Source organism: Sinohyriopsis cumingii, chromosome 6 (assembly GCF_028554795.1).
Source record: "Sinohyriopsis cumingii isolate HCF-2022 chromosome 6, ASM2855479v2, whole genome shotgun sequence".
Taxonomy (NCBI): domain Eukaryota; kingdom Metazoa; phylum Mollusca; class Bivalvia; order Unionida; family Unionidae; genus Sinohyriopsis; species Sinohyriopsis cumingii.
Genome location: NC_142966.1, coordinates 93244512 through 93268965, shown reverse-complemented (window position 1 = coordinate 93268965; position 24454 = coordinate 93244512). Strand labels below are relative to the sequence as shown.

Here is a 24454-nt window from a genome sequence, read left to right as displayed (position 1 = left end):
TTAAGTGCTTGTTTTGTTGCTGCATATGTTGTTTTGTTTATAGCTTTCGGACACCAACATTGTTTATCACTACTAATGTTACACTGATACCTTTCGTATTTAATTCAAACATTGGATAGTCGAAAATATTTGAAATTTTGATGCCTTATGGCGCCTGGAGGTTCATTGGCCAGGACTCTATCGCAGTCGTTCTCTGAAGAAAAAAAACTCTAAGAAAAACAATCAACTCTTGCCTTCTGGTAGATCTGTTAAGATGCCAATATTTATGTTTGTACATTTTGACACCTTAACAATTAAATCGTTTTCGGACCGAATTATTTGTCTGCGTATATTTTACCTACCACTTGGTCATTTGAAGTTGGTTCATCGTTTAGTGTGATCTTAATGTCACCCTTGATGATGTCACCATCCATTATGCTACAAACCGATGACACAAACAAAACATCTGATGAATGTTTCGCAGAGTATGTGTATTGACTCCATTAAACACAACTAAAAGATTGCAGTTATCTTTGGTCGCGTTAGGTATTTGTGTATATCGCTGAGTAACACAAATCATGTCTTGTTTTTTTGTTGTTTTTTTTTGCATGCTGAATTTTTTGATTATCCAACATCACATCATCGTATACTACAAAAATATTATTAATCAATCTAGACCATCTACGTATGAGGCTTCATCAATATCGATGATAAAATCAAAACCATCATTACTGTCTTCATCCGATGGCTTCGCTTCTTCATTCGACAACTTCGCAATTTCATTAAAATCTTTAAGCACGTTGTTGCATCGCTGATCGTCCATGGATGGCGCCACCAAATGCAACTTTTCCCAACTGAGCCATCTCATCATCTGATTAAGCAACTTCTGCGTCGTACCAGATCTAGATGGGCCTATCATAATTGTTCTGATATAATTTGGTAGCGCTGAATGATACTTCACTGGCTCTTTAGTTCGTGTCGCTGAGAAATCAACGATATCCATGCTGTTCAAATAAAAAAAATAATATGAATTTATATTGTGTTTGATGCAGAGACTCCCCCACACACACACACACACCAACTAAATAATTACACATATACAGGATCATTATTACTGATATTTCTGATACAATCAAATATATAATCATCCCGAAATTTAACAGTTCTCTCTCGCGGAGACATTGTTAAGGCCGATGTCAATTCACGTTCGTTATGATAAAAAAAAAATTGTTATTAGAGCTCTTCTGGATTCACATTTTGATGATTTATACAAAATCTCGCCAGTTCGTGTCTTCACCGTAATCGGAAATTTTAATTTCTTTTCCAGGTCAGCAAAGTTGCTGATAGACGTACCGTATCTTCAACTGTTTCTGTCCATTTTTTTACGTTGCAAATCCGTTGCACCATTTCCACGCATCACGTTTGTGAAGTGTTCCGTAACTCGCTCAACTACACAATTTAATCTAGAAAATTTCATCAGTTTGAGATCATCAACGCTAAAAAAGGTAAAACATGTGTTAAAAGTTGGATTAGTTTTGTAAAGCCTGAAACTAAAATCAATAATTAAAATGTTAAGTAAGTTGAAAAGCATGGTTCAGATATGACTTTCTTCAAGTACTTCTACAAAAGATGGAGCCTCTGTGCCTATATTTGGTTAAGAGATATTAATACAAAAAGGTTCTGGGTTAAAACGGTTACTGTATTTATACAGGATTCTTGTTTCTTTTAATATTGTTTCTTATCTAAAAGTATTCTGTCATTATTCTAAACAGTGAAAGTTCATAGGTAAGCGTGAACGTTGTAGGGATTTTTGCTTGCGACAAAATGTCCCTGTGTTATTAATCCGTCAGTATGGAATATGACTGAAACAGAGTGGAATTAAAGTGGAAAATATCGGACAGTAAGTGATGAAAAAGTCATGTACAAATGTTTAGAAATAAGGATAGAAGTGCCAAGGTATGAGTTATGCATTATATAAATATTAAAAAGGACGTAACAATCTTAATAAAAATTATCACCTAATAATTCATACCTAGTTGAAGCGTATGCATGTTTGCATATTTTTTGGTATGGATCGTACTGTGCAGAATTATAAAATTGGCATAGATGACTGTGTAATCGGTTGTATTAAAATCTCTCTCTCTCTCTCTCTCTCTCTCTCTCTCTCTCTCATATGCATACAGAGAGAGTGTGGGGGAAGAGTCTAGGAATTATGACTGTTTCACGGAGGATTATCCAGTTATATTGCTGAACGTGTGATTTGAGTAACTTGATTATTTTTAAATATCAAAGTTTAATCATAGTTTACTTTGAAATGCTAGCGTGTTCTTTTACCTGCGTGTCAATGCACACGAGAAGCAAAACAACCCTCATTAGCAAAAAATAGTTTGCCATAAAGTGACGCAAGGATTCCGTCATGATTGAAAAGACAGTGTAGAATAAAACTGTGCGAGTTGTACGTGTCTTGTCACATCTGACATTATGCCAGGTGAATCCAGTTAAATTGCCGAACGCGTTATTTGAGTAACTTGATTATTCTTTTAAATATCAAAGTTTGATCATAGTTTACTTTGAAATGCTAGCGTGTTCTTTTACCTGCGTGTCAATGCACACGAGAAGCAAAACAACCCTCATTAGCAAAAAATAGTTTGCCATAAAGTGACGCAAGGATTCCGTCATGATTGAAAAGACAGTGTAGAATAAAACTGTGCGAGTTGTACGTGTCTTGTCACATCTGACATTATGCCAGGTGAATCCAGTTAAATTGCCGAACGCGTTATTTGAGTAACTTGATTATTCTTTTAAATATCAAAGTTTGATCATAGTTTACTTTGAAATGCGAGCGTGTTCTCTTACCGGCACACTAGAAGGTAAACAACCATCATTAGCACAAAGAGTTTGCCTTAAAGTGACGTAACGATTACGTCATGATTGAAAAGCTAGTATAGAATACAGCTGTGCGAGTTGCACGTGTCTTGTCATATCTGACATTTTGCCAGGTGAATTCAGCTGTTTTCCATCGACAACCCCGATTTGTTTAGCCTTTTGTCTCGCAAAAGAAACGAAATTTTTACTACTGGGAGCAGCGAAAAATTTATCTGATTGGGCGAGAATATTGGGGTTAGTGGATCGAATACAATTGAAATAGAATGGGGCTAAAACTTCATTTCTAACTGTTAGTTAAGAACTGTTCCTATCTGTGTACATGCGTGACGCTATGCCTTTAATGGTAATAACACAACCGAATCACTGGAATGAACGCCAGTGTTTGTAAAAGATCAAACCGATTTGTGTTTGTTTCATTCTTATATCACAAGGTACGATGCGTAGCTCTCCTGTATGGTGTACTAAATGGGTTATCGTTACATTCAGCTCGGATCGACTACAGTAATGTGTCCGAGAATCGGCTACAGTAATGTGTCCGATAACATTCAGCTTAGACTGGCTACAGTAACTTGTTCGATTACATTCAGCTCGGATCGGCTACGGTAATGTGTACAATGCATTCAGCTCGGATCGGCTTCATTACTGTGTCCGATTACATTCAGCTAGGATCGGCTACAGTAATGTGTCCGATTACATTCAGCTCGGAACGACTATAGTAATGTGTCCGATTACATTCAGCTCGGAATGACTACATTAATGTGTCCAATTATATTCAGCTCGGATCGGCTACACTAATACGTGCATGTGATGACACTTTTTTTTTCTCGCCTCGATACGATAGAACTATCAAAAGTTGTTCCCCCTACTCTCAACTATTCCCTTTACAAAATAAATAAATAAATGAATAAATAAATATAAACTGAAATTAATTAATAAATAACATACATACATAAATACATACATACATACATTTGTTTGAATTTTGCGATAAACTTTTAAAGAATTTAAGACAAATCAGCATTAATAAGGAGACTGTCATATGTCAATAACAAAATGATCGTATTTCATTTAATAAATGTATCGTATGAGAGCTTGTTGATGATAGTTTTAAAAAGAAATTGTAACCTATTAGTGATAAAGACGTGTTGGAGTAAAATAATTATCCACGATGTCAAGAACTGTATGACAAATCTTGTTGTCTTACTTCTTCATTTAAGTAATTACAATGAATTCTGCAGAGTTTCTCCGTAGTTCTTTCTTGAGCTTAGCCTTTCTCCTCTTTCAATGTCTGCTTGATCAGGATCAGTTATCAGTAATTCTAACAAACAGTTGCTTCCCCCCAAATGCTCGTTGGTTACATATTGCTCCTCCAATAATTAAACATTTTGCGGACATTCTTTTAGCTGATGCTATGCTATTTATATATCGCCAAAGACTGTGGATGCAGTCCCTCTCCCAAACACACGCACACAAAGTTTATATATCAGTCAAGACCAACAAGTTGTTCTCCGCCGTTTAGTTTGTTTTTTTTTTGACTGGCGGCGGAGACCAACGGTGTTATGCACTAACTGTGCTGAAGCTTTCGCCGGTGTATCAGTGGAAAATATCGTGTCTATTCCCCAATGGAGAGCTGATGATACTCATGATTGTAACTCTGCTATTTAATTTTTTCCACCATAACTCTAAATTTCGTCCGACAAGTGTTGTATATGAAACGTAAGCAGATACTTCGAATATGAATACTATATTTTAAAACGGAATTTAAGCGACGATGAATCAACATCGGTATTTGATAACTCACACGATTGAAAATTTAAGGACGAAAAATTACACGTTTTTTGAGCAAACATGTGATACAGTTTCAATAACTATCTTTAAACAGTATAAACTTTGATGCATTTGAGTGATCCATTTTATGGAGTGTACGTGAAAGTTTAAACAGTAGTTTCTATAATTTTCAAATATAACATTATTGTTTCAGTTTGATTCTTTTTAATATGGATCTTACATTTTTAGTTTTGGGAATAATGAAAGAAACTATGACAAAACTATTTAAGTTCTGTTTTTTTTCTTCTTCAGTTTCAAGCTCCACCTGGTTCCAAATACTTCCACTGAGTCTAGAAACAAACGTTTGTGTTTAAAAATAGTTGTCTAAGTCCTGGAATATTATGTTCTGTTTGGTTTCATAACATCTGAAACTATAATTTTCATATAAGTTGTAGGGATGCTATACAGTCTTCAGAACAGATTCCATCAATGTATAACTTCTTAAGCTTTGTATGATATATAAAAATTGATATGATCGATGTAAAAAAAAAATCGGGTCTGGTTTTTATCCGGTTTGTGTGCAGTATAAAATCATGAATCAGCTATGAATTTAAAATGTAATGTACATAAAAAGATTGCAAGCAAATTTGTAGCAATTTATTTTAGAGCACATAAGGTTTTCATTAGATTAGCGAAACATAAAGCATAACAAATATTTCATAAAATCTAGATAAAAAGAAGTAACTATAACATAATTAAATGACGAAGAGAGCTATCATCGCTTCAATTACTGCCTTGGGATTAAAAAAGGATCTAATCAGACGAAACTATAGAAAACCAGTCATCAGTGAAATGTTAGGTACACAGTTCACCAATTATTTCTTTTACACGGATGCAATGTTACCTGTGATACCCGTGGAAATAAACAGACATTTACAGTAAATATTTACGTACAGTATCGAGCACTGAAACTGTTGCGGAATGTCACGTGATACAAGTATGGCTCTATGCGACCTCAGATCACAGTTATTTTCCCTCCATAGTCCCTACATTTGTCTGTCAGTAATTAGTATTCCAGTGCGTCCAAATCCTAATAATCAAAACTTAATAAAAAAATATCTTCACAGATGAATTCAATGTCAAGTTCTTGTCATAGGTTAAACGACATCGTTTAGACGCTGGACTGTCACATATTTCATTTCCCAACCAGGAACTATTGTGCAGAAAGGACCAGCAACAATGCTTCATTACTCACTGTGCACTGTCGCCAAACCCCAAACAGACAACATTATAATGCCCGTATTCTAAAGAATAATTAATTACATTTAGAACAATACCAATAATACCTAAATCTACCTCACGCATCACCACAGTGAGAGGGAAAATGCTCTAAAAATAGATTGCGATTACATTCGTGGGTACTAAATCGAAATAATAATTGTGACTCGAGTCATACATTTTTCTAGCACGTATTTATTAGTATTATCATTATTATTATTATTATTATTGTTGTTGTTTTTGTTGTTATTGTTGTTGCTGTTGTTGTTGTATGCTGGTTACTATTTTTTAATGTAGGCAACACTATGTACACTATGTGCTGTGAAACTCAACCTATAACTCTTCATGATTGGAGCTCTCCGAACATAACTTGTGCATTATCCTCTGCATATAAAATAATTAATCAATCATGCGGTATTTTAATTAGCTGTAAACGTAATCTCTAGCGTTTGATAGTTCTACTATCTTGACTTTGAGACTGCTTGAACCCTACCGTTAATCTCTGAAATTTGGATCTGTAATATTATGATATTCGTCCCATTTTTTGTATGTTACTTTTTATATAACTGTACCTCTCATGTAATCGTTGTAGATCACTTCCTCCCTCGCATGTAATAAATACATTCGTTACCAACGATATTTAAAAAAAAATGCTTTCATCAAACTTGTATAGTTGTATATTAATGTTTCCGTATGATTGCATGCGCTGGTTTCATTCAGCTACTACATTTAAAGTTAATGGACTTTACCTAACTATATTACACACCAAAATGTCAAAGACTGCATTTGAAATTCTTGAATTTAGAGGATAGGGAAATGGCTTACATATCTTAAAATGCTGAAACATTGTTTAGTGACTAATTATCAGGTAATGTACGCTACAGAAATAAAAAAAAAAAAGACATCTTATCCTGCAACATAGAGACTACCAAGGTATTATACGTTCCTGGTACTATACTCATTGGAGAAATGACTACATTATATTTTGGAAAATTTACCTTTTTAAAATCACTCCTACTGCTCTCAAACTGTTAGCCGTGACGTTTAATTAATATTTTAAGCACAAGAAAACGCAGACCTTCTGTATGAGAAAAACTTAGAAATCAAGAGCCAGTTCCTCCCAAACTAGCGGAACAATGCATTCCAAATTTTATAAAAGTGATAAATAAAATTAACTCTTTCGATTGATTTCAGAGTCTACCTTAGCCCTGATTTCGTTTTAAAACTTCCAATTACTGTAGTACATAAACGAGTACTGTTTGGGGATCCAAAGCAGTATTTGTCCCCAACGATGGGAAGGACGGTGCCACATATGATTTGAGGTCCCCAACAATGGGAAGGACAGTACCACGTATTTGTACAATTCTCTCTCTCTCTCTCTCTCTCTGTGACGGTTAAAATGTGGCAATATATCCCGAGCTGAATGACAATACAATAATTGATTGGATGCTACGATATAAACAATTAGCACGTACTGAGAAAACCTATATATTTATATGGAACGTTTTGATCGTAAAAAAAAAAAACACAACTTATAATAATCCATTATTAGGGTGAAGTTTCAGAACAACACCTACATTTCTACATTAAATCAGCTTGATTAATATCTGACGTTCCTGAATTTATTGGCAGAATTAAAACCTACGTGGGGGTGGGGAGGATTGGGGGACAGGAGTGAGAAATTAAGAAAGAGGATTCATTAAAATTCTTCGAAGTTTTACAGCGATGAAATACAAAATATCTTAGATTTAGTATTATACTACGGAAAACAAATCCATCAATTTCATCATGTTAATCTATAACTCTCGTGACTATGATCCTACTCTAAGCCACTTAAAATTTCGCAAAATGATCTACTTTGTTATGGTTCATTGGCCTCATGTGTCACTCAGTCACTGTTTGATGTGTTGATTACTTATATATTCTTGGCAAGTATGCGGAATGTAGAGAGCACATTAACCTGCTACGATCGAATCCTATTCTTCTAAACCTTCAGACTTTTGATTTCTAATAGCGCATTCATATATATATATATATATATATATATATATATATATATATATATATATATATATATATATATATATATATTCTCATATTTACCTTTCCGTTGTGACGTTAACTTGAGTCGCTGCACTTCTTCAACGAAGGAAAATTGTGTATATTTTATCCAATGTTAAGCCTTCTCCAGATTTTTTGCAGTAAAATAGTATACTGTTAAACGCAGATTTTGAATCTCTAGTCTCGACTGTAGGAACATCCATACTCAAATTTCTGTAGTGAATGTAACCCCAACCCCTCAACATTAGAAGTAGATCGTGAACCACTTCAGAGGTCCCTAAACACCAGTATTAAACAAACTAAACAATTTCAAGTACGTTTCACACGTGAAACAAATAAACTTAGAATGGACAGTGAACTTATTACACATGCTTCCTTTGTGTATTTACAGATACAGTCTATATAAACGGTATGTTATACATTACAGCTATGTGGGCATCTGCTTACATAATCTGTATGGACATTGTCGTTGTAAGGTTTGACGCAGCTGAGGTGGCCTTTCATATACGATTCGTCAAACATTCCATATCTTCAAGTGTACACCAAGCTTTAAAGAGCTAAACTTTTCAATATGTAATCTGATTATGTCTGATCCATAATTACTCCTGTATAGAGTTAATTCAACATACTGTTGCTGTAAAGCATGACTCATCATTTGGACGCAGAAACAAATCCAAAGAAACAATGCTGAATATATAACCATTAATGCTCACTGCTTAAGAAAATACATTAATTTAGTGCATTAACTGGCATTAGTATTATTTATAGCTACTTGGTTTATACCTTAGTATGGAAAATATAATAATTTTAATTAAACAATTTATAACATTATTCATACCGTTATCTTAATATCGTTGGCTCTTTGCAATCGAAGATACTGTGACTTTGTTTCTAAGCTGAATTGTTCCATGAAACATCCATTAAGAATGCTTTTACACTAAATAGAAAAACAATCTCGAGGCAATGTATATATATATATATATATATATATATAAATCATGTAATGCTAAGGATAACCTCTTTTCTTTTACTAAGAGCGGCGGAGTTAGCTTGCAACAGCTGAAAAATAGCAGAAACTACCGAATCTGTGTCATACTTTGACTCTGCATGGTTAATGTTAATAAGCGGACTATTTAATTGATACATTGTTAATTGTTTCATACATTGACACTGCATGGTATTCACATACATATCATTTAAATTAATTAAAAAATATATAATAAAACAGAACGTTTAATTACGCACTCTCACTTTTAGTTGACGTGGTTCTCCTGCATTCATGTGTGTCTCGTATCGTCCAATGTTCGTCGCTTGACCATACTCAGCCACACCATGCAAGAGGAATCTTTACATTAAGGTCTTGCAAGGTAGTACCAGTGATGCCAATATACCATCAAAAATATATGCATTTCAAAATATAAAAGAAGATTTTTAAAAAAAATTATGATCTGTACTCTAAAACTGCTACACACATTTTGACTACATTTGACGGAAATCATTTCACCATAAAGTTCTTTAAATTTGGACCAACGTTATTCAAACATTAAACATCTTTATATGAGCTTATTTCAAACATCGTTCCAAATTTTGTTGACCTAAGCCGACATAAACCATTCAGTAAGCTATCATGAAGGTCTATTAGTGTTTGTACTAATAATGCGGGGTTATTTTCAGATTTCTGGGCAACCTATGGCTGTGAGTAATTATTTGCAGATACCATGGGAAATGGGACTTGGTATAAGTCTCGCACACAGAAGAAATAACTGCATCATTCATGTTTACCTTTTATCCAGTAAAAAGCCAGTAAAAGTCGGTGTTGAAAGTATAAATAGAAACGAAACGTTTTTTTCATAGTCTCGTCGTATCTTTTCCATTGATAAAACAGAGAACAGTTTCGCTCAACAAGTAGAAAATAATCAATCCTTTTCTAAATCCGTAAATTAAAGTGTAAGAATTAAACAAAGTAAATCGAAAGCCATCCGTATATCTCTGCCACGGTCATTCAAAAATGGCCATAAGATAACAAAATTATATCCAACTAAGCCAACCAAATTACTCTTTGTTCATAATGTTAATGTTAGACCGAAACATAGCCTTCAAAACACTACAGTGGACATTGCAAAGTCCCACTTTATGGTAACATAGTCAATTTAAGCTATTTTCCAAAAGTCAACATATCTATCTGCAAAGAAGCGTACATCACCCGGCTTACCCACCACCTATAACCTTCGTCATCGAAAGTGACCCACTATGGGAATTTTAAGACGCCATGTATTTTCGTTTCGATTTGCAGATACGTTTTGATTTAATTCTGTTTTCATCAAACTTTTCAGATAAATGAGGATGAGTTCGAAACACAACGGATATCGGATATTTGGTTATATTTGTTTATCATATGACGTGAACTTTCTTTAAACATATCAGCCAATAGTCGGTTGAGGTACTTGATATTATCAGAGCACGGGGTAAATATTGAACAGTGATAATACTCCGACAAGTTGGCTTTGGAAAGTAGGCAATTTCAGTGCAATTTTGTACAAAAACGTTTCAAAATACGCATACATCAAATAAATTACCTCGGAGCAGCATTTCATTCAAACTGGGCTTTATATTCCTCTGTAGTACAGTCTAATAAACGCCTGCACAACTGAGTATTACCTATTGGAATCGCTCAGTGAGAGAGGGGGGGGGAGTCCTCATTTTTAGATCTGAAATGTTAGATGCGATTATTTATAGTATACTTTTCTTGAAGAAAAAGTGTACTTCATACTTGGACGCACTCTCTTGCCTTGATTCAAGTAAAGTTTCCTCTTGAAACAAAATGTTGTACCCAGAAGGCAGCGTAAATGGGAACGAGTGCCGGAAAATATCTGACTGCATTAAAGGATTATTTCCATTCGCAGCTTTGGGATTAATCAGTCTGATCATAACTGGAACGTAAGCCGTTAGTTACCATTCAGATCACCTCGGCTATTTAGGAAACAAGGACTGAGAGAGAAGCTGCATTACAGAAACAGGTGAGGTACTCCGAATACATTAGTTTCTTTACCGGAAATTTCCGGAGAACAAAATATATGATGTTTTTTAAAGTACTGCTTAGAGATACATCAGAAACATACGTTCTTTCAATGAATTAGATGAGATGATCTGAATGGATTGTTTTGCTGATACCCGGCCTAAGTTTACATGTCACTATGGTAGGCGGTAACTAATAAAATCTGTGTCTCCCGATTACAGGTATAATGGTGTAAATAGCATCAAGCATGAGAAGCAACGAATCCTAGACTAGTGAGGGCGATATGTCATGTGAAATCTACAGAAATTCAGTATTTTCACCAAGATGGTTGATGTTAGTCTCATGATTACCGGAAGTGCAACGCAGTGTCATGAGTACCTGAAGTGTAACGCAGTGTTATGAGTACCTGAAGTGTAACGCAGTGTTATGATCTATGAGAAAGGCTGATTATAACATGACGATGTTCGGCTTACGCAATGTAAACAGGACAGTGTGTACAACGCAAGAGTATACTTTTAATCAATCATATAATCTTATTTTTCTACTTCTCTGCGCGTAGGGATAATCGAACGAAACATTGAAATCGGCCATTTTAAAATAACGTAAAAAGTAACCGCAATAATAATCAATCAATTATTCTAATATGCTTCTTGATTTCTCAGGGGACATATATATATAATATTTGTTGCGCACATTCATCAAGCACAGTATATGTTTAATTGGTCAAGAGGGCATGTATGGCCCACTCAAACTTAAACCGTGGAAATAATTTTTTAATGTTGGGACCTATATTTAGGTGAGATAAACGTGCAAAACTGTTTCACAAAATAATGTACTTAGATTTATCCAGCAATCATAATTATTTGAGCCAAGTACTCTTTGACGCGCAGACAGATCAGAGTGCATTGTGTTCTATCGCGAAATTTTATCAGAACGCTGACCAATCCTCACAGGCACTTGATTCTATCAATCGAGTGAGGGCAACTAATCATAACACCATCTCCTACTCCCAATTAGCACAAGGTAACTAACATTCGCACTTCACAATCCGATTCCTCGATCTTTCCGTTTTAATTTGTCTTACTATCTGCCTATTTAGTCATTCATAAGCTACATCATTGTAAAGAAGATATTCCATACCTTTCCTATATGTACGTTAGAGTATGTTATTGATGTTGAATAGACGTATTTACGCAAAGTTTTCCATCGCATCACGTTTTGTCCGCTATGCTCAGGATTTCAAAAACTACATTTCCGATCAACTTCGGAGTTAGTGCAACTAGACAGTGATTGCTTCAAAGATTGATTATTTCATTTAGCGAGTCGTTTCAAACATCGGTACCAATCTCTACATCTCGGCCTAAGATGGTAAATACGGGAGCATTGGCAATGACATTACCTCTACGATTAACGTACATTATAGTAAACAAATGTTAGTTTTGAAGAAAAAAATGTTCGAAATTTTATTTCCAAAATTATCCTTAAAGAAAATAAACTTAAATTTTATTTTAATTTCAATTGTTTGTATATTTGGAAACTCTTTGTTGTATGATGCCAAATACTCGCATTTACCCTGAAGTGGACAGGAAGTGAAGTATTAGAACAGATGCGCATAATCCACAATACACGAAGCAACTGATAAACGAATAAAGGCTGTTGTCATTAGTTTTTTACATTCGACTGATAGAAACAAGTGCCTGTGCCAATCTTATCGAGTTATTACAAAATAGTAATTTGTTCTTATAAGGAGTATACGAATAACTAACGATGAAAGCAGGTCATAGCAGCCCATATTATTCTATAAATAGATGCGGCGAATGTCTCATTATCGATATGTAATACACCTTGTCCTCACACACAAACATAATAGTTCAGTTATCTAAAACCGGGAGGGGGTGAAACATTAGAGACTGTCATGCTGCATGGTAGTTTTCTTTTCTTCTTCATTAAAATTAACTTGGACAAAGTTTCCTGACACTACTTAGGTCGCAACGATCTATTTGCCAGCTAAAATGGCCGTGCTAACTGTTTGGACGTTATATAGGAGAAGCATGTCAAAAATAGCATTTAAATCCTTTTTATTCACACACATTATGCCTTTAAACTTTTGTCAATTGTGAACATTAAAGTAGAGAAAGTATTCATTTCGATTGATTTTGAAGATGGGAAACACGCAATAACTGTTTCAGCCAGTTTCACTTGCGTTCTTGATAATTTTGTAGAGAGCCAAGATTATTCTACACTTTGTCTTTTCATCTTCTGTCGGTAAAATACATACAAAGCCTGTACCATAAAATCCATCAGCAGTAATGCAAATGCATTTTAATGCACTTTGCAGTTGTTAAATATGACAGTGCGAAAGCTGACAGGTCCTGGTTAAGTGGGGTGGGTCATAGCGGCACGACGGTCGTGCCCCGTTTGCAGTGGATAAAATTATGTGTGTTTGAATTAAACAAATAAAGGTCTAAACCGTCTAATACTTAGGGTAATATAGGTATAATAATTATATACATATGTACGTATAACAGGCAGTTTAAGGACTGCTTTTCAGATTGTAACCAGCGCAAAACTCGGAGCGCAGTCTAGTATCCTATCTTCCTACAATCTGCTTTCGCCAATGTCCAGACGTGCACTGATTGTTTCACATTAGATTAAACATAATAATGTCTGGCTGCGTGATAAACCCACCCTTAATTCGATTACCTTAGTTCTGATCGGATACCGGTGGTCTCATTAAAAACGGTCTGGGTTGGTATCACTGGAGTGTTACTATGTCGGGTTTCCGGACTCCAAACCTAAACCGACCGGTGACATCACTGCTAATTGCAAACAACCAGTGTTTCGCCCCATGGCATGTTTCTTCAAAGGAAGTAACCGCGAATTTGAAGTTAACGCAGTGGCTAAATCAAGGACAGGCATTTTCTTTGTTTCAGAATCGGTCTAAAATCGTAATATTATATAACACGTACTGAAGTTACCCAAAGTACTTTGAATGACGAATTCTATCAAAAGACATTTACAAAAACGAACAGGAATTGTTATCAAATTTTCTCATACAACGTGACAGTCCAGTGTGTGCTATATGTATGTATATAGTGGTATGTTTGCTGTATAGTTTTGTTGTATGGACTAACCTTTATCCCGTCAAATTTAGTTCTGGTTAATTGATGATTGTATATCCTTACAAAAAAATATTTCTCCATGTGTATTCGTGAAAGTGTTAGATTATATATATATATATATATATATATATATATATATATATATATATATATATATATATATATCGTATTATTTCTATATTGTATGCATTTATGTATGCACCTCCTTTTCTTGTCCGGACCGTGATTTATTTCATTAATTTTGCTCTTTGAATTTATAAATGAACTGCATTTGCAAAAAAAAATAACTCGAAAAATAAAACGGTATGTTTCTGTAAAGTCTGCATGTGTTGTGGTTGAATGCAAACGCGTATCTTATTATAGTACAGCTTATCTCACCGGGAATAAAATCGAATAAACATAAAATTAAAAATTACAGAAAAATAATTAGCCATAATATCCTAATATTTCTCCAAAAAGAAAGAAACATATATAATATATTCTTATTCCCTTGTACTGTTTGTCCTTAACTCGACGTTGGCGCTTTTCATTGGCTCGCTCACATGCCTTCCTACCTCGCTTAGAGCCTGTTTGTATAGCCCCCCCCCCCCCCCCGCCCCCGTAAGATCGATGCCTTTTACTTCCCGCCAAACATGGATCACTGCACACACACCCCGTACTTTTTAAAATCCTATTTGTGTTGTTAGAACTTATGAGCATTAGGCTGTATCTTCACAATATATCATTTATATTATTTAGCTGTGGAGGAGCCTCCATTGTTATCAGTAGTACAGAGATACAAACAGACATACAGCTGAAACTAACTGTTGTTTATCAAATATTAGTTAAAATTTTACAGTGTTACGTTTGAAAGCAATACTGACATCCTCGTTGATGACTTACGAAGAGTGGGAAATTCAGTGTGGTTTCCTCGCTCCCTTCTTAATTAGACCATTCCCGAATCGTCGTATTGTTAAACCAATATGTTATATCAAAACATTATTCACTGCATAGTTTCAGCTATATACAATAATTTTAAATCGTGTCAAAAATTCAATTACACTATATATGCATATTACATTGAATAGATATATATAGTAGCTACCGCCGACAATCAAAGCAACTTCTCTGGTATGTCACCTATATGTCTATAAAGTCAATAACCTTGGTTATTCTATTTTTATTTGCCAACTCATCTAGGTCATTTGTTTGACTACTATTGAGCCATACAAAGGGCCTGGTTGATCGAGAATAGTCGTTTTAATTGAATAGTTTCACTGAGCTAATGAAACCTGAGTAAATAAGTAATAACCAGACAGCGTATCAAGGTATTACTAACCCGTACATCTAAAACAGCCTGACCTGTAACTTACTGACATAGCTATATAAACAGGTATACCATTCTCACCGAGCTGACACAGTGGAAGTTTTCAAAATATCTTGTCATTTTTTGATGGAGTATGGTTGTTTAACGAGTAAGTATATTGCAAGCAAAATTGTTTTAGTCTATTTAATTTCATTTGGTAGGGACATGTATAACTTACACAATGTTATACTTTATCAACAACAACCAACGTGTTGTGATAAGTTGTTTTGGCAAGTAGGTCGCATTAATGTTCAAGTTTATGCTTTGTTTGTTGTCACTGAAATATATTATTTTAATTAACTGATGCATCATGTTCTTTTCGTTCCTTGTGTCACTAGTACTAACATTAGTATCAGTACTTTTCGTGTTAGTATGCGTGTTAGTAAATGCTACGTTATTGCAATACAAATATTATTATCGGCATTAGTTTAAGTGCTAATATATTAGTATAAATTATTTGTACCGATATAAGTATTAACATGTGTCCTAGTGTGCGAGTTGTTATGGTTGGGGTGGGGTGTTCCCAATATTTTAAAGAAGTCCCACCCAGGCTCGATTTTGGTTGGAAGTTAAATTAGTGAAATGTAGATGTAAAGCTCCGAGCTCCCAGTCAACAATGTCGACGGTTAGATGGTTAAATATACACAAAGGTTGAAGTTTAATGCATAACAATTGTATAACGATTCAATAATCAAATGATTCAAATTCCCAATTACACTCATTCCGCTCGGCTCTTTAATAGCCTATTGCATCACTTGATTAGCAGTGTCAGATCGATTTCCACCTGTTCTCGTATTCTGCTCAACTGTGGTATTATTCTCTCTCCTATTTCTCCCAATTCCTTCTCTTACTTCCCGGCTTTCTCCAAATTCCTTCTCATCCTCGTTTTCGATACCCTATCTCCTCCTCCTCCACGTTTTCCCACATATTCCATTTCCTCCTTCTCCACCTTCTCTCCACCAACTAAACTTCCGTCGACGCCGACCGTTTCAGCTAGCCTCGCTTCCGTCTCCAACTCTTGAAGACTCCGGACTCAATTGAACCCGAAGTTCTGCGTCCCCTAAAAATCTTTCCTTTCGAAACTTTGCCTTTCCTTAGAATGTAACTCTCTTAGTTTTACAGCCAAATCGATATATTTCACCAAATTTAACCTTATTATAAGTGGTTTGCGAAACCTCTAGCTCGCTCATCCACTAGTGGATGGTGTGCCTATTCCAGTAACAAACAATAAACTGTGACATGCTTAATTCTTGACAGTGTTAATTTTAATGGGAACAATCACAACATTGACCAGGGCGAGATTATGGGACCAACAGAAAGTTTACAAAGAAAAATATCTAAAACAGAGTGGGAACGATTATAGGGACAACTGACTGAAAAATATCTTGCTCCATAGGATTTTCTATCTGTATTAATCTTGTTATTTTTTATTTATTTTTTCATTTATACGTGTCTTAGTTTCATTTACACTGGTATGTTTGTGGTCATGAAACTCTACACTGGTGTACATGTACTTATCAAACTCGAATCTTGCCTTCACCTTTCTCACTTAAGTTAACAGCCATTCAAAGTTCATTATGCTTGTAATAATCTTCGTTATTGCTAAAATAGATGTCATAACTGTTAGGAACATGTACCGGCAAAACAGCCGAAAAGTAGCATTAACAATCTTTCAACTTCCTATCAATGACAAAGAAAGTCATTTGGATTGATTTCGTTGACGGGAAACGTATTTATTCAGTTTCACTCCAATTCTTTTTTGTTATTGTTTTAGATCCTTTCTTAACCTCTTCTATCCGAAAATTACACCGTCCACCGTAAAGTCCATCAACACTAGTGCAAGTGTATTGTTCATGAGTTTTAGAGTTAAATGTACTGTTGTAATAGCGAGACATGCGTTTCACTTGTATGTGTGGTGAGGTTACGTCACGGTCTGACCGTTTGCAAGATTTTTTTGAAGACACAAATGCCTATATTACTAAAACAGTATGTCCTATTAAAACTTGAGGGGAAAAAAAGAAGAAAAAGAAAACTGTACACGATATGATCTATGATTTTATTAGGAACGCCGAATAACCAGTCAACTAATGTATGACTGTACCAGAATTTTGATAAAGGCCCGTTTTGTGCGTTACTACAGTTTATATTACCTTTAGAACATCTTGCGATATAACATTAATTCCGGTAACCTGATATATACGTTTCAGTTCACACCCAGCACCATTCATTTCTTCAAGGGGATTGCAAGGTACGGAACGTAAATTCAGGCCATTTACAGTGTACATTTGATTTCTTTTAACTACTGTCATACCACGCGATCTACTTGATTTATTCGGATATGAACGCAAACATTTATATCACGTTATGTGTTTTATCCACACACCTTTCCGTAAATACCTAGAATTATGTAATCTATATTGTTGATCAAACCCGGTTTTTGCTCAAACTGTTGGGAACAAAATTATAAATGATCCGCAAATGATTCACTTTAAAGATATTTATTCCATTCAAAGAAACATGGTCATAAAAGGAACACGTTGTTGTCTATAAAATATATAATAATCGTCATTACCTCTTGCTCTTTTCCTCGCATGAAACCATTTAAGCCATTTCATATTATTCCATTCACCGTTTGTAATTAAAAGTGTATACCCCTGACCCACCCACCCCGGGCATTAAGTCACTTGACAACAAAGTACACTTAGTAGCCATATTACTGATAATTTAGTTCAACTTAAAGAAGTTCATATCTCACCCCCACCCATCATACTTTGGTACGAATACCACAATACACTACAAACTCTATCGATATATTTAAACATTTAGAAGAGAAAAAATCTTGATCCGTATTTCAGCTTTTGTTACCGATGTTTTAGTAAGGTATCTACTATAGCACTGTTTGAAAAGAATACAAAACCGTACCTATTAAGCATCATCTTCAAAATGATTGTGTGGGTCCGCGAGTGGCCGAATGGTCTAAAGCTTTACGTATCACTGCCATCACACCTCTGTCTGCCTGAGTTCGAGTCTCGCATTCTGCCAATGTGGGTATGTGAGAAAGCTTGCCAGTAGCTTCTCGTCGATCCGTGGTTCTCTAATGGTGTTTTCCGTGTTCTTCTTCCACTATTAATACTGGCCGCCATGTATAGCCTATTGTGTGCTGAAAAATGGCGTTAAATCTCACAACTAAACCAAAATTATTTGTTAGATAGTCCATTTTTAAAGCTAAAACCACATTCTCAAACATTTAGTAATTCCTGCACAAAAATTAAATTTGCAATACGAACGATACAAAGAGCATGTCCATTTTGCTTCCAAAACATTTTCTTAATTTTGAGCACAATGGGCTTCGTGTAATGTGACGATATCAACATTTTCCTTGTCTAATGTGAAGCTATTCTTCATGCAGCGACGTATCCGGGCAGTTGTTGTACCTTAGGAGATTGAGCCGCACAGGTTTTTAACTGTCAATTCTTTCATTTGCCAATACATTGAGGCATCCATATCGTATGACCCGCAACCAGCTGGGGTTGATATGGATTCTTGGCTGCTTTCGTTGAATATGGCCTCTCGTTTTCAAGCAGATTATTTGTAAGGGATTAGTAAGTCAATCAGTAAATCAAACCAATCTATATCTCGTTAAATTTTACGTCACCTGTTCATTACACAAAATAAAATGTGCAAAATAACGTATAACGTTTGGTGCGCCAAACTTTGAAAGGAAACATATCATCGATGTTTTATTGTTGTTCATCATTGATTTTTAATGTATAGAATGTAAATACAATCTGTCTATTAAACATAAATGAGTTGTCATTTCCCAGTAATCAATACAATTTTCATATGATTGATTTCTGAACCAGATCTTGAAGATATTTAACGTTGATCACTTCATGGACATGCCTTCAACAACATGATGTTTATTCTGAACCAGCGTTCAATTAATATCATTAATTTTCACATGGTTCACTAAATTCGCAATTTAAATTTGTAAATGATATCAAGTGTATGATTTTGAGCGAACGTTAACAAAAAATAAAGAATCCTTTTGTTCTTCATAGATTATTCGACGATGTCACAGTATGCCCTACTAGCTGTTTTTACTGTCATCGCTTGTCTTGTAAATGGATCACATGGGGAAGTAACAGGTAAATACTTCAATCTTTCATAATAGTTATAATAATCCGTTGTCGATAGAACGGTTTCTACAAGCACGAAAAATATGCAATGTGCTCCGTTTCGTTAACATTTTTATTGCATATTGTGTCCCCTAATAAAACTGTATTTATTTCAGCGCTTTATCGCTTTAAAGACCTCTCAAATGGTATTGTGTCATTTATTTCTTTTCATGGCTTTTACTTGTCAGAATATATATATATATATATATATATATATATATATATATATATATATATATATCACTGTCAAGCGGTGTATATATATTTTCTTGTTTCTTTCAAATGTCTGACTGCCTACAACTTTTGATACATGCTTGTGTAATGTATAAGTTGCGTTTTTTCCGTTCACCGTTCTTTCAGTCGAGTATATAGATTTTACCGTGTAATTTGTTGTAAAAAATAATTTATGTTTGTATAAATAATTACACTTTCTAAGGAGAGGCAAATGCCATTTCGGTAATTTACAACGTTTCCTTTATTCTGTTAAATGTATGAATTATCTGAGATTTATGTCAACTACTGCTATTCCCATGGCTGAATCTAAAAGGTATGAATGATCTAAGATTTATGTCAAATATAGTCTTAAATCATAAACACCCATTTGCTATCATGAATCGTCATGTCCTCGTTTGAATTGTAACTTTATCTTCTTTGAATTGCAGTTCTGCTTTTATTGCATTATAGTCAATTTGCACAATTTAGGAGATATTATTCAACCTATACTAAATTTAGCAGATTATAAATATGGGTATTTAACTATATCAAATATGAAATTAAGCCCTTCTTCACACTGCATCTATAAAAGAATCCATTGATAAAAACACAATTACAATTAACCGCTTTTGCAACTAAATGACATCACATCTCCCATGCTTTGTCACTTAACAAGTGGAGCGGCGATAGGGAATGGTGAGAAATTATGCAAATATTTTAAATATTCGATCTTGGTCTCTGATATTGTTCTGTTTAGAAAACCATGTGACATTTGCTGTTGTCCGTTACATTCCTACCATGCCTAATCATTTGCGACACCAACAAAAAAACAACAAGTGGTTATCTTTTGAAGTCTGCACCGTTAATCTCCACACCATTTTACCATCCGAATCACCAGTCACGTGAGTGTGCGATGTAGTTCCCAATACTCGTATCATCTATCAAGGTGATTATGCTATTCTGGAGCAAGCATGACAAACATTATGCGGTAGTAGCCTACTCCTTCCCGTAGAATTTGTTTGACAATTTTGTTTCAAAGGTCACTAACCTCGATGAGATATAAGTGTGGTCATCTAAAGTGGTGCATGAACCGCGAACATGAATTTGTTTTACCCTCAGCGGTGATTTGTTTTCTAATGAGGATGGTTGAACTATTGTACTAATGTTTAATGATTGGATAAAATTCCGTCGGCACATATTTCGATAAATTATCGCTTTTTAAGATGAAAGTACAACTGTTTTACTCTGCAAAGATAAAGAGAAACTGTGTGTAAAGTACTAAACTGTTTTAAAGATCACAGATCAAAGAGAAATGAGACCTTTATTGCCGTCGTTTAATTGGTACGTTTGCGGCATTCATGTAGTGAAACATCGATAAACTGGTTTTGGGATGTGTACATTTCAATTTAGTATATGTATCCTGTCTATGATCAAATGTTGTAGATGATAAATACGTTTAGCAACCTCGCACTTGCCATTGGAAAGCTGCGGTCCAATGACCGCGTCGATGGCTCTTAAAACCTTTATAAAGTAGCTTATCGTTATTTAATGCAAACGTTGTACAGTGTTTAATGTATTTTTTTATATATGGTTGTCATTGTTTCCTTCTATTAGCGAAATGTTGAATTTTCTGCTACATTACCTCTAACCCATATAATCCGTAAAATTGTGAAATTTGTTACGGTTTTCATTGATATTATTGAAGGGCTGCTTCAACAGAGACCCTTTCTTTTAACGTTCAATTAAAATCAGATTGAACAACACATAATCATAACAACTCAAACAAAGGAAAGAAAAACTTTGGGCTACTGGGCTTAAGCAAAAATACACATCAAATTTGACATATAATAGCTAAATATGCAGCTACTGACGACAAGGAAAGAAAAAACCCGGCATGAATCTCACGGGATTTGTTTCTAATTATAAGTGATTACCAATAGTTAGTAATTTCCAATAATAAGGTATTACCAACGATACGTTATTTTCAATAATACGTTATTACCAATAATAACTTTGTGCTACTACTACTACTTATAATAATAATGAGGACTTTGTATAGCGCCTAATCTTTAGAAGCTCTAAGCGCTTTACAACATTAGACAATACCTATAAGATAAAAAACATATAATGATATGATTACACAAACAAACACCATGAAATTAGAAAGAAAAAAAAAACATGCTGAGAATATTTAAGGTTAAGAAACATTATTAGGTCTTTAAGTTTGTTCTTGCAGTCGAAATAATATATTGTTATCAGTAACACGTTATGACCAATAATAAGGCATTACTAATAATACAGTATTACCAATAGCAAGGTATTATCAGTAATAATTTATGACCAATAATAAGGTATTACCAATAGTAAGGTATTACCAATAATACGGTATTACCAGTAATACGTTATTACCAATGATGAGATATTTACCGATAATAAGGTATTACCAATAATAAGTTATGATCAATAATAATGCATTTGACAATGATAAATTATTGCAAATAATAAGGTATTACCAATTATAAAGTGCTGTATTTGAAGAAGCAAGTATGTCATTATAAACATTATGTAGGATGCACTTTGACTAGCTTAAACTTTGAAAACGTATGTAAGTACAGGACTATATAAAAATTCTTAAGAATCCTTGAACAAATATATGTGTAGGAAGTGGGTCATGTGCATTTATCTATATAAACTAGATCAGGTGCACAAAGTGGGTCATGTGCATTTATATGTATGAACTAGATTATGTACATTTATATATACAATTATGTCATGTTCCCAAACTGTACGAAGTAGGTCGTGTTCTTTAATCTGTATGAACTAGGTCATGTGCATTTATCCATACGAAACAGATAATGTTCATTTATGTGTACAACGTAGATCATGTGTATTTATCTGTACGATAAATGTTATGTTCATTTATCTCTACGTTGTAGGTCATATGCATTTATCTACAAGATGTAGGTCATAAGCTTTTATCAGTACGAAGTAGGTGTTTTGCATTGATGTGTACGACGTAGGTCATGTTCATTAATCTGTACAAAATACGTCATATGTATTTATCTGTATGAAGTAGGTCCTGTGCATTTATCTTTATGAACAAGGTCATGTGCATTTTTGTGTACGAAGTAGGTCACGTGCATTTATCTTTACGAAGTAGGTCATATGTATTTATCTGTACAAAGTAGGTCATTTGCATTTATCTGTATGAATATAGTCATGTATATTTATCTTTACGAAGTAGGTCGCGTGCATTTATCTGTACAAAGTAGGTCATGTGCATTTATCTTTAAATACTAGCTCCTGTTTACCTATTTTGTGCAAACTAAATGATGTGCATTATCTGTAGAATCTAGGTTACGTGTATTTATCTGTACGAGAAAGGTAATGGGCATTTAGTTTTCGGAACTAGGTCATGTACAATTTATGTACAAACTAGGTCATATTCATTTATCTGTAAAAACTATTTGTCATGTGTATTTTAGTATTATTAAACATGAAGCTGAAATAGTTTTTTGCTTTCTCTTTATTATCATAATATCATAATTATTGTATGTAGACAGCCCAGCGAGCTATCGGGGCGAATGCCAGCACCACAATCACATACACATCATGATACGTTAAGCTCATGTGGTAGCTAATCACATCTGGTTCCGTATTTTTAAATCTACCGAATAACACCAGTATGTTAATTCCTTCTGAACGCATGATGTGAATTATTAAAGAAAAGGGCCAAAATGTTCACAATATCTTGAACAAGTTTATAAACATTATTCAGTGGTATGACCAAGAATAAATTTTAAAAAATGTATTATTATTGTTTATAAATTTAGGCTTAAGAAAAACTTAATCGTATAGCCAGCAAATGGATGATATACATAAAGGTTTTATCCTTTCAGACTATGTATAACGAGTAACAATGAGTTATACAATGCAGTAGTGTAGTATTAGTCAGTGACTAATGAATGGCAATACAATAGTATAATATTACCTTGTGAGTGATGAATCATACAACTGCAAGTTTAGTATTACCCAGTGAGTAATGAATCACACAATTGCAATAGTGTAGTATTACCCAGTGATCAATGAATCACACAACTGGAATAGTTTAGTATTATCCTGTGAGCAATGAATCACACAATTGGAATAGCGCAGTATTACCTAGTGAGTAATACATCACACAATAGGAATAGCGCAGATGACCTACCGACTAATACATCACACAATTGGAATAGCGCAGTATTACCTAGTGAGTAATACATCACACAATAGGAATAGTGCAGTATGACCTACCGACTAATACATCACACAGCTGGAATAGTGCAGTATTACCTAATGAGTAATACATCACACAATAGGAATAGTGCAGTATGACCTACCGACTAATACATCACACAGTTGGAATAGTGCAGTATTACCTAGTGAGTAATACATCACACAATTGGAACAGTGCAGTATTACCTAGTGAGTAATGAATAACGCAACTGGAATAGTTTAGTATATATTGGTTACTGCATTTATATGGGAAGCTATGAACGAGGTTTTAGGATGGAATACTGCATGACCTTGGGAGTGCAGTATATCCATCCGACAAATTGAGTTCGTTTTT

General features: G+C 34.5%; 1 protein-coding gene across 1 annotated transcript in view; it reads left to right on the top strand.

Annotated features, from left to right (window-relative positions):
- Nucleotides 1-15406: 15406 nt before the first annotated feature.
- Nucleotides 15407-24454, top strand: part of LOC149797461 (multicopper oxidase 3-like) — a 70548-nt gene continuing 61500 nt past the window's right edge. Inside the window, exons 1-2 of the mRNA XM_089962271.1 lie at nucleotides 15407-15563; nucleotides 19516-19602. Of these exons, the coding sequence (XP_089818397.1) occupies nucleotides 15542-15563; nucleotides 19516-19602 (109 nt within the window). The 5' untranslated portion in view covers nucleotides 15407-15541. The remainder of the gene's footprint in view (nucleotides 15564-19515; nucleotides 19603-24454) is intronic.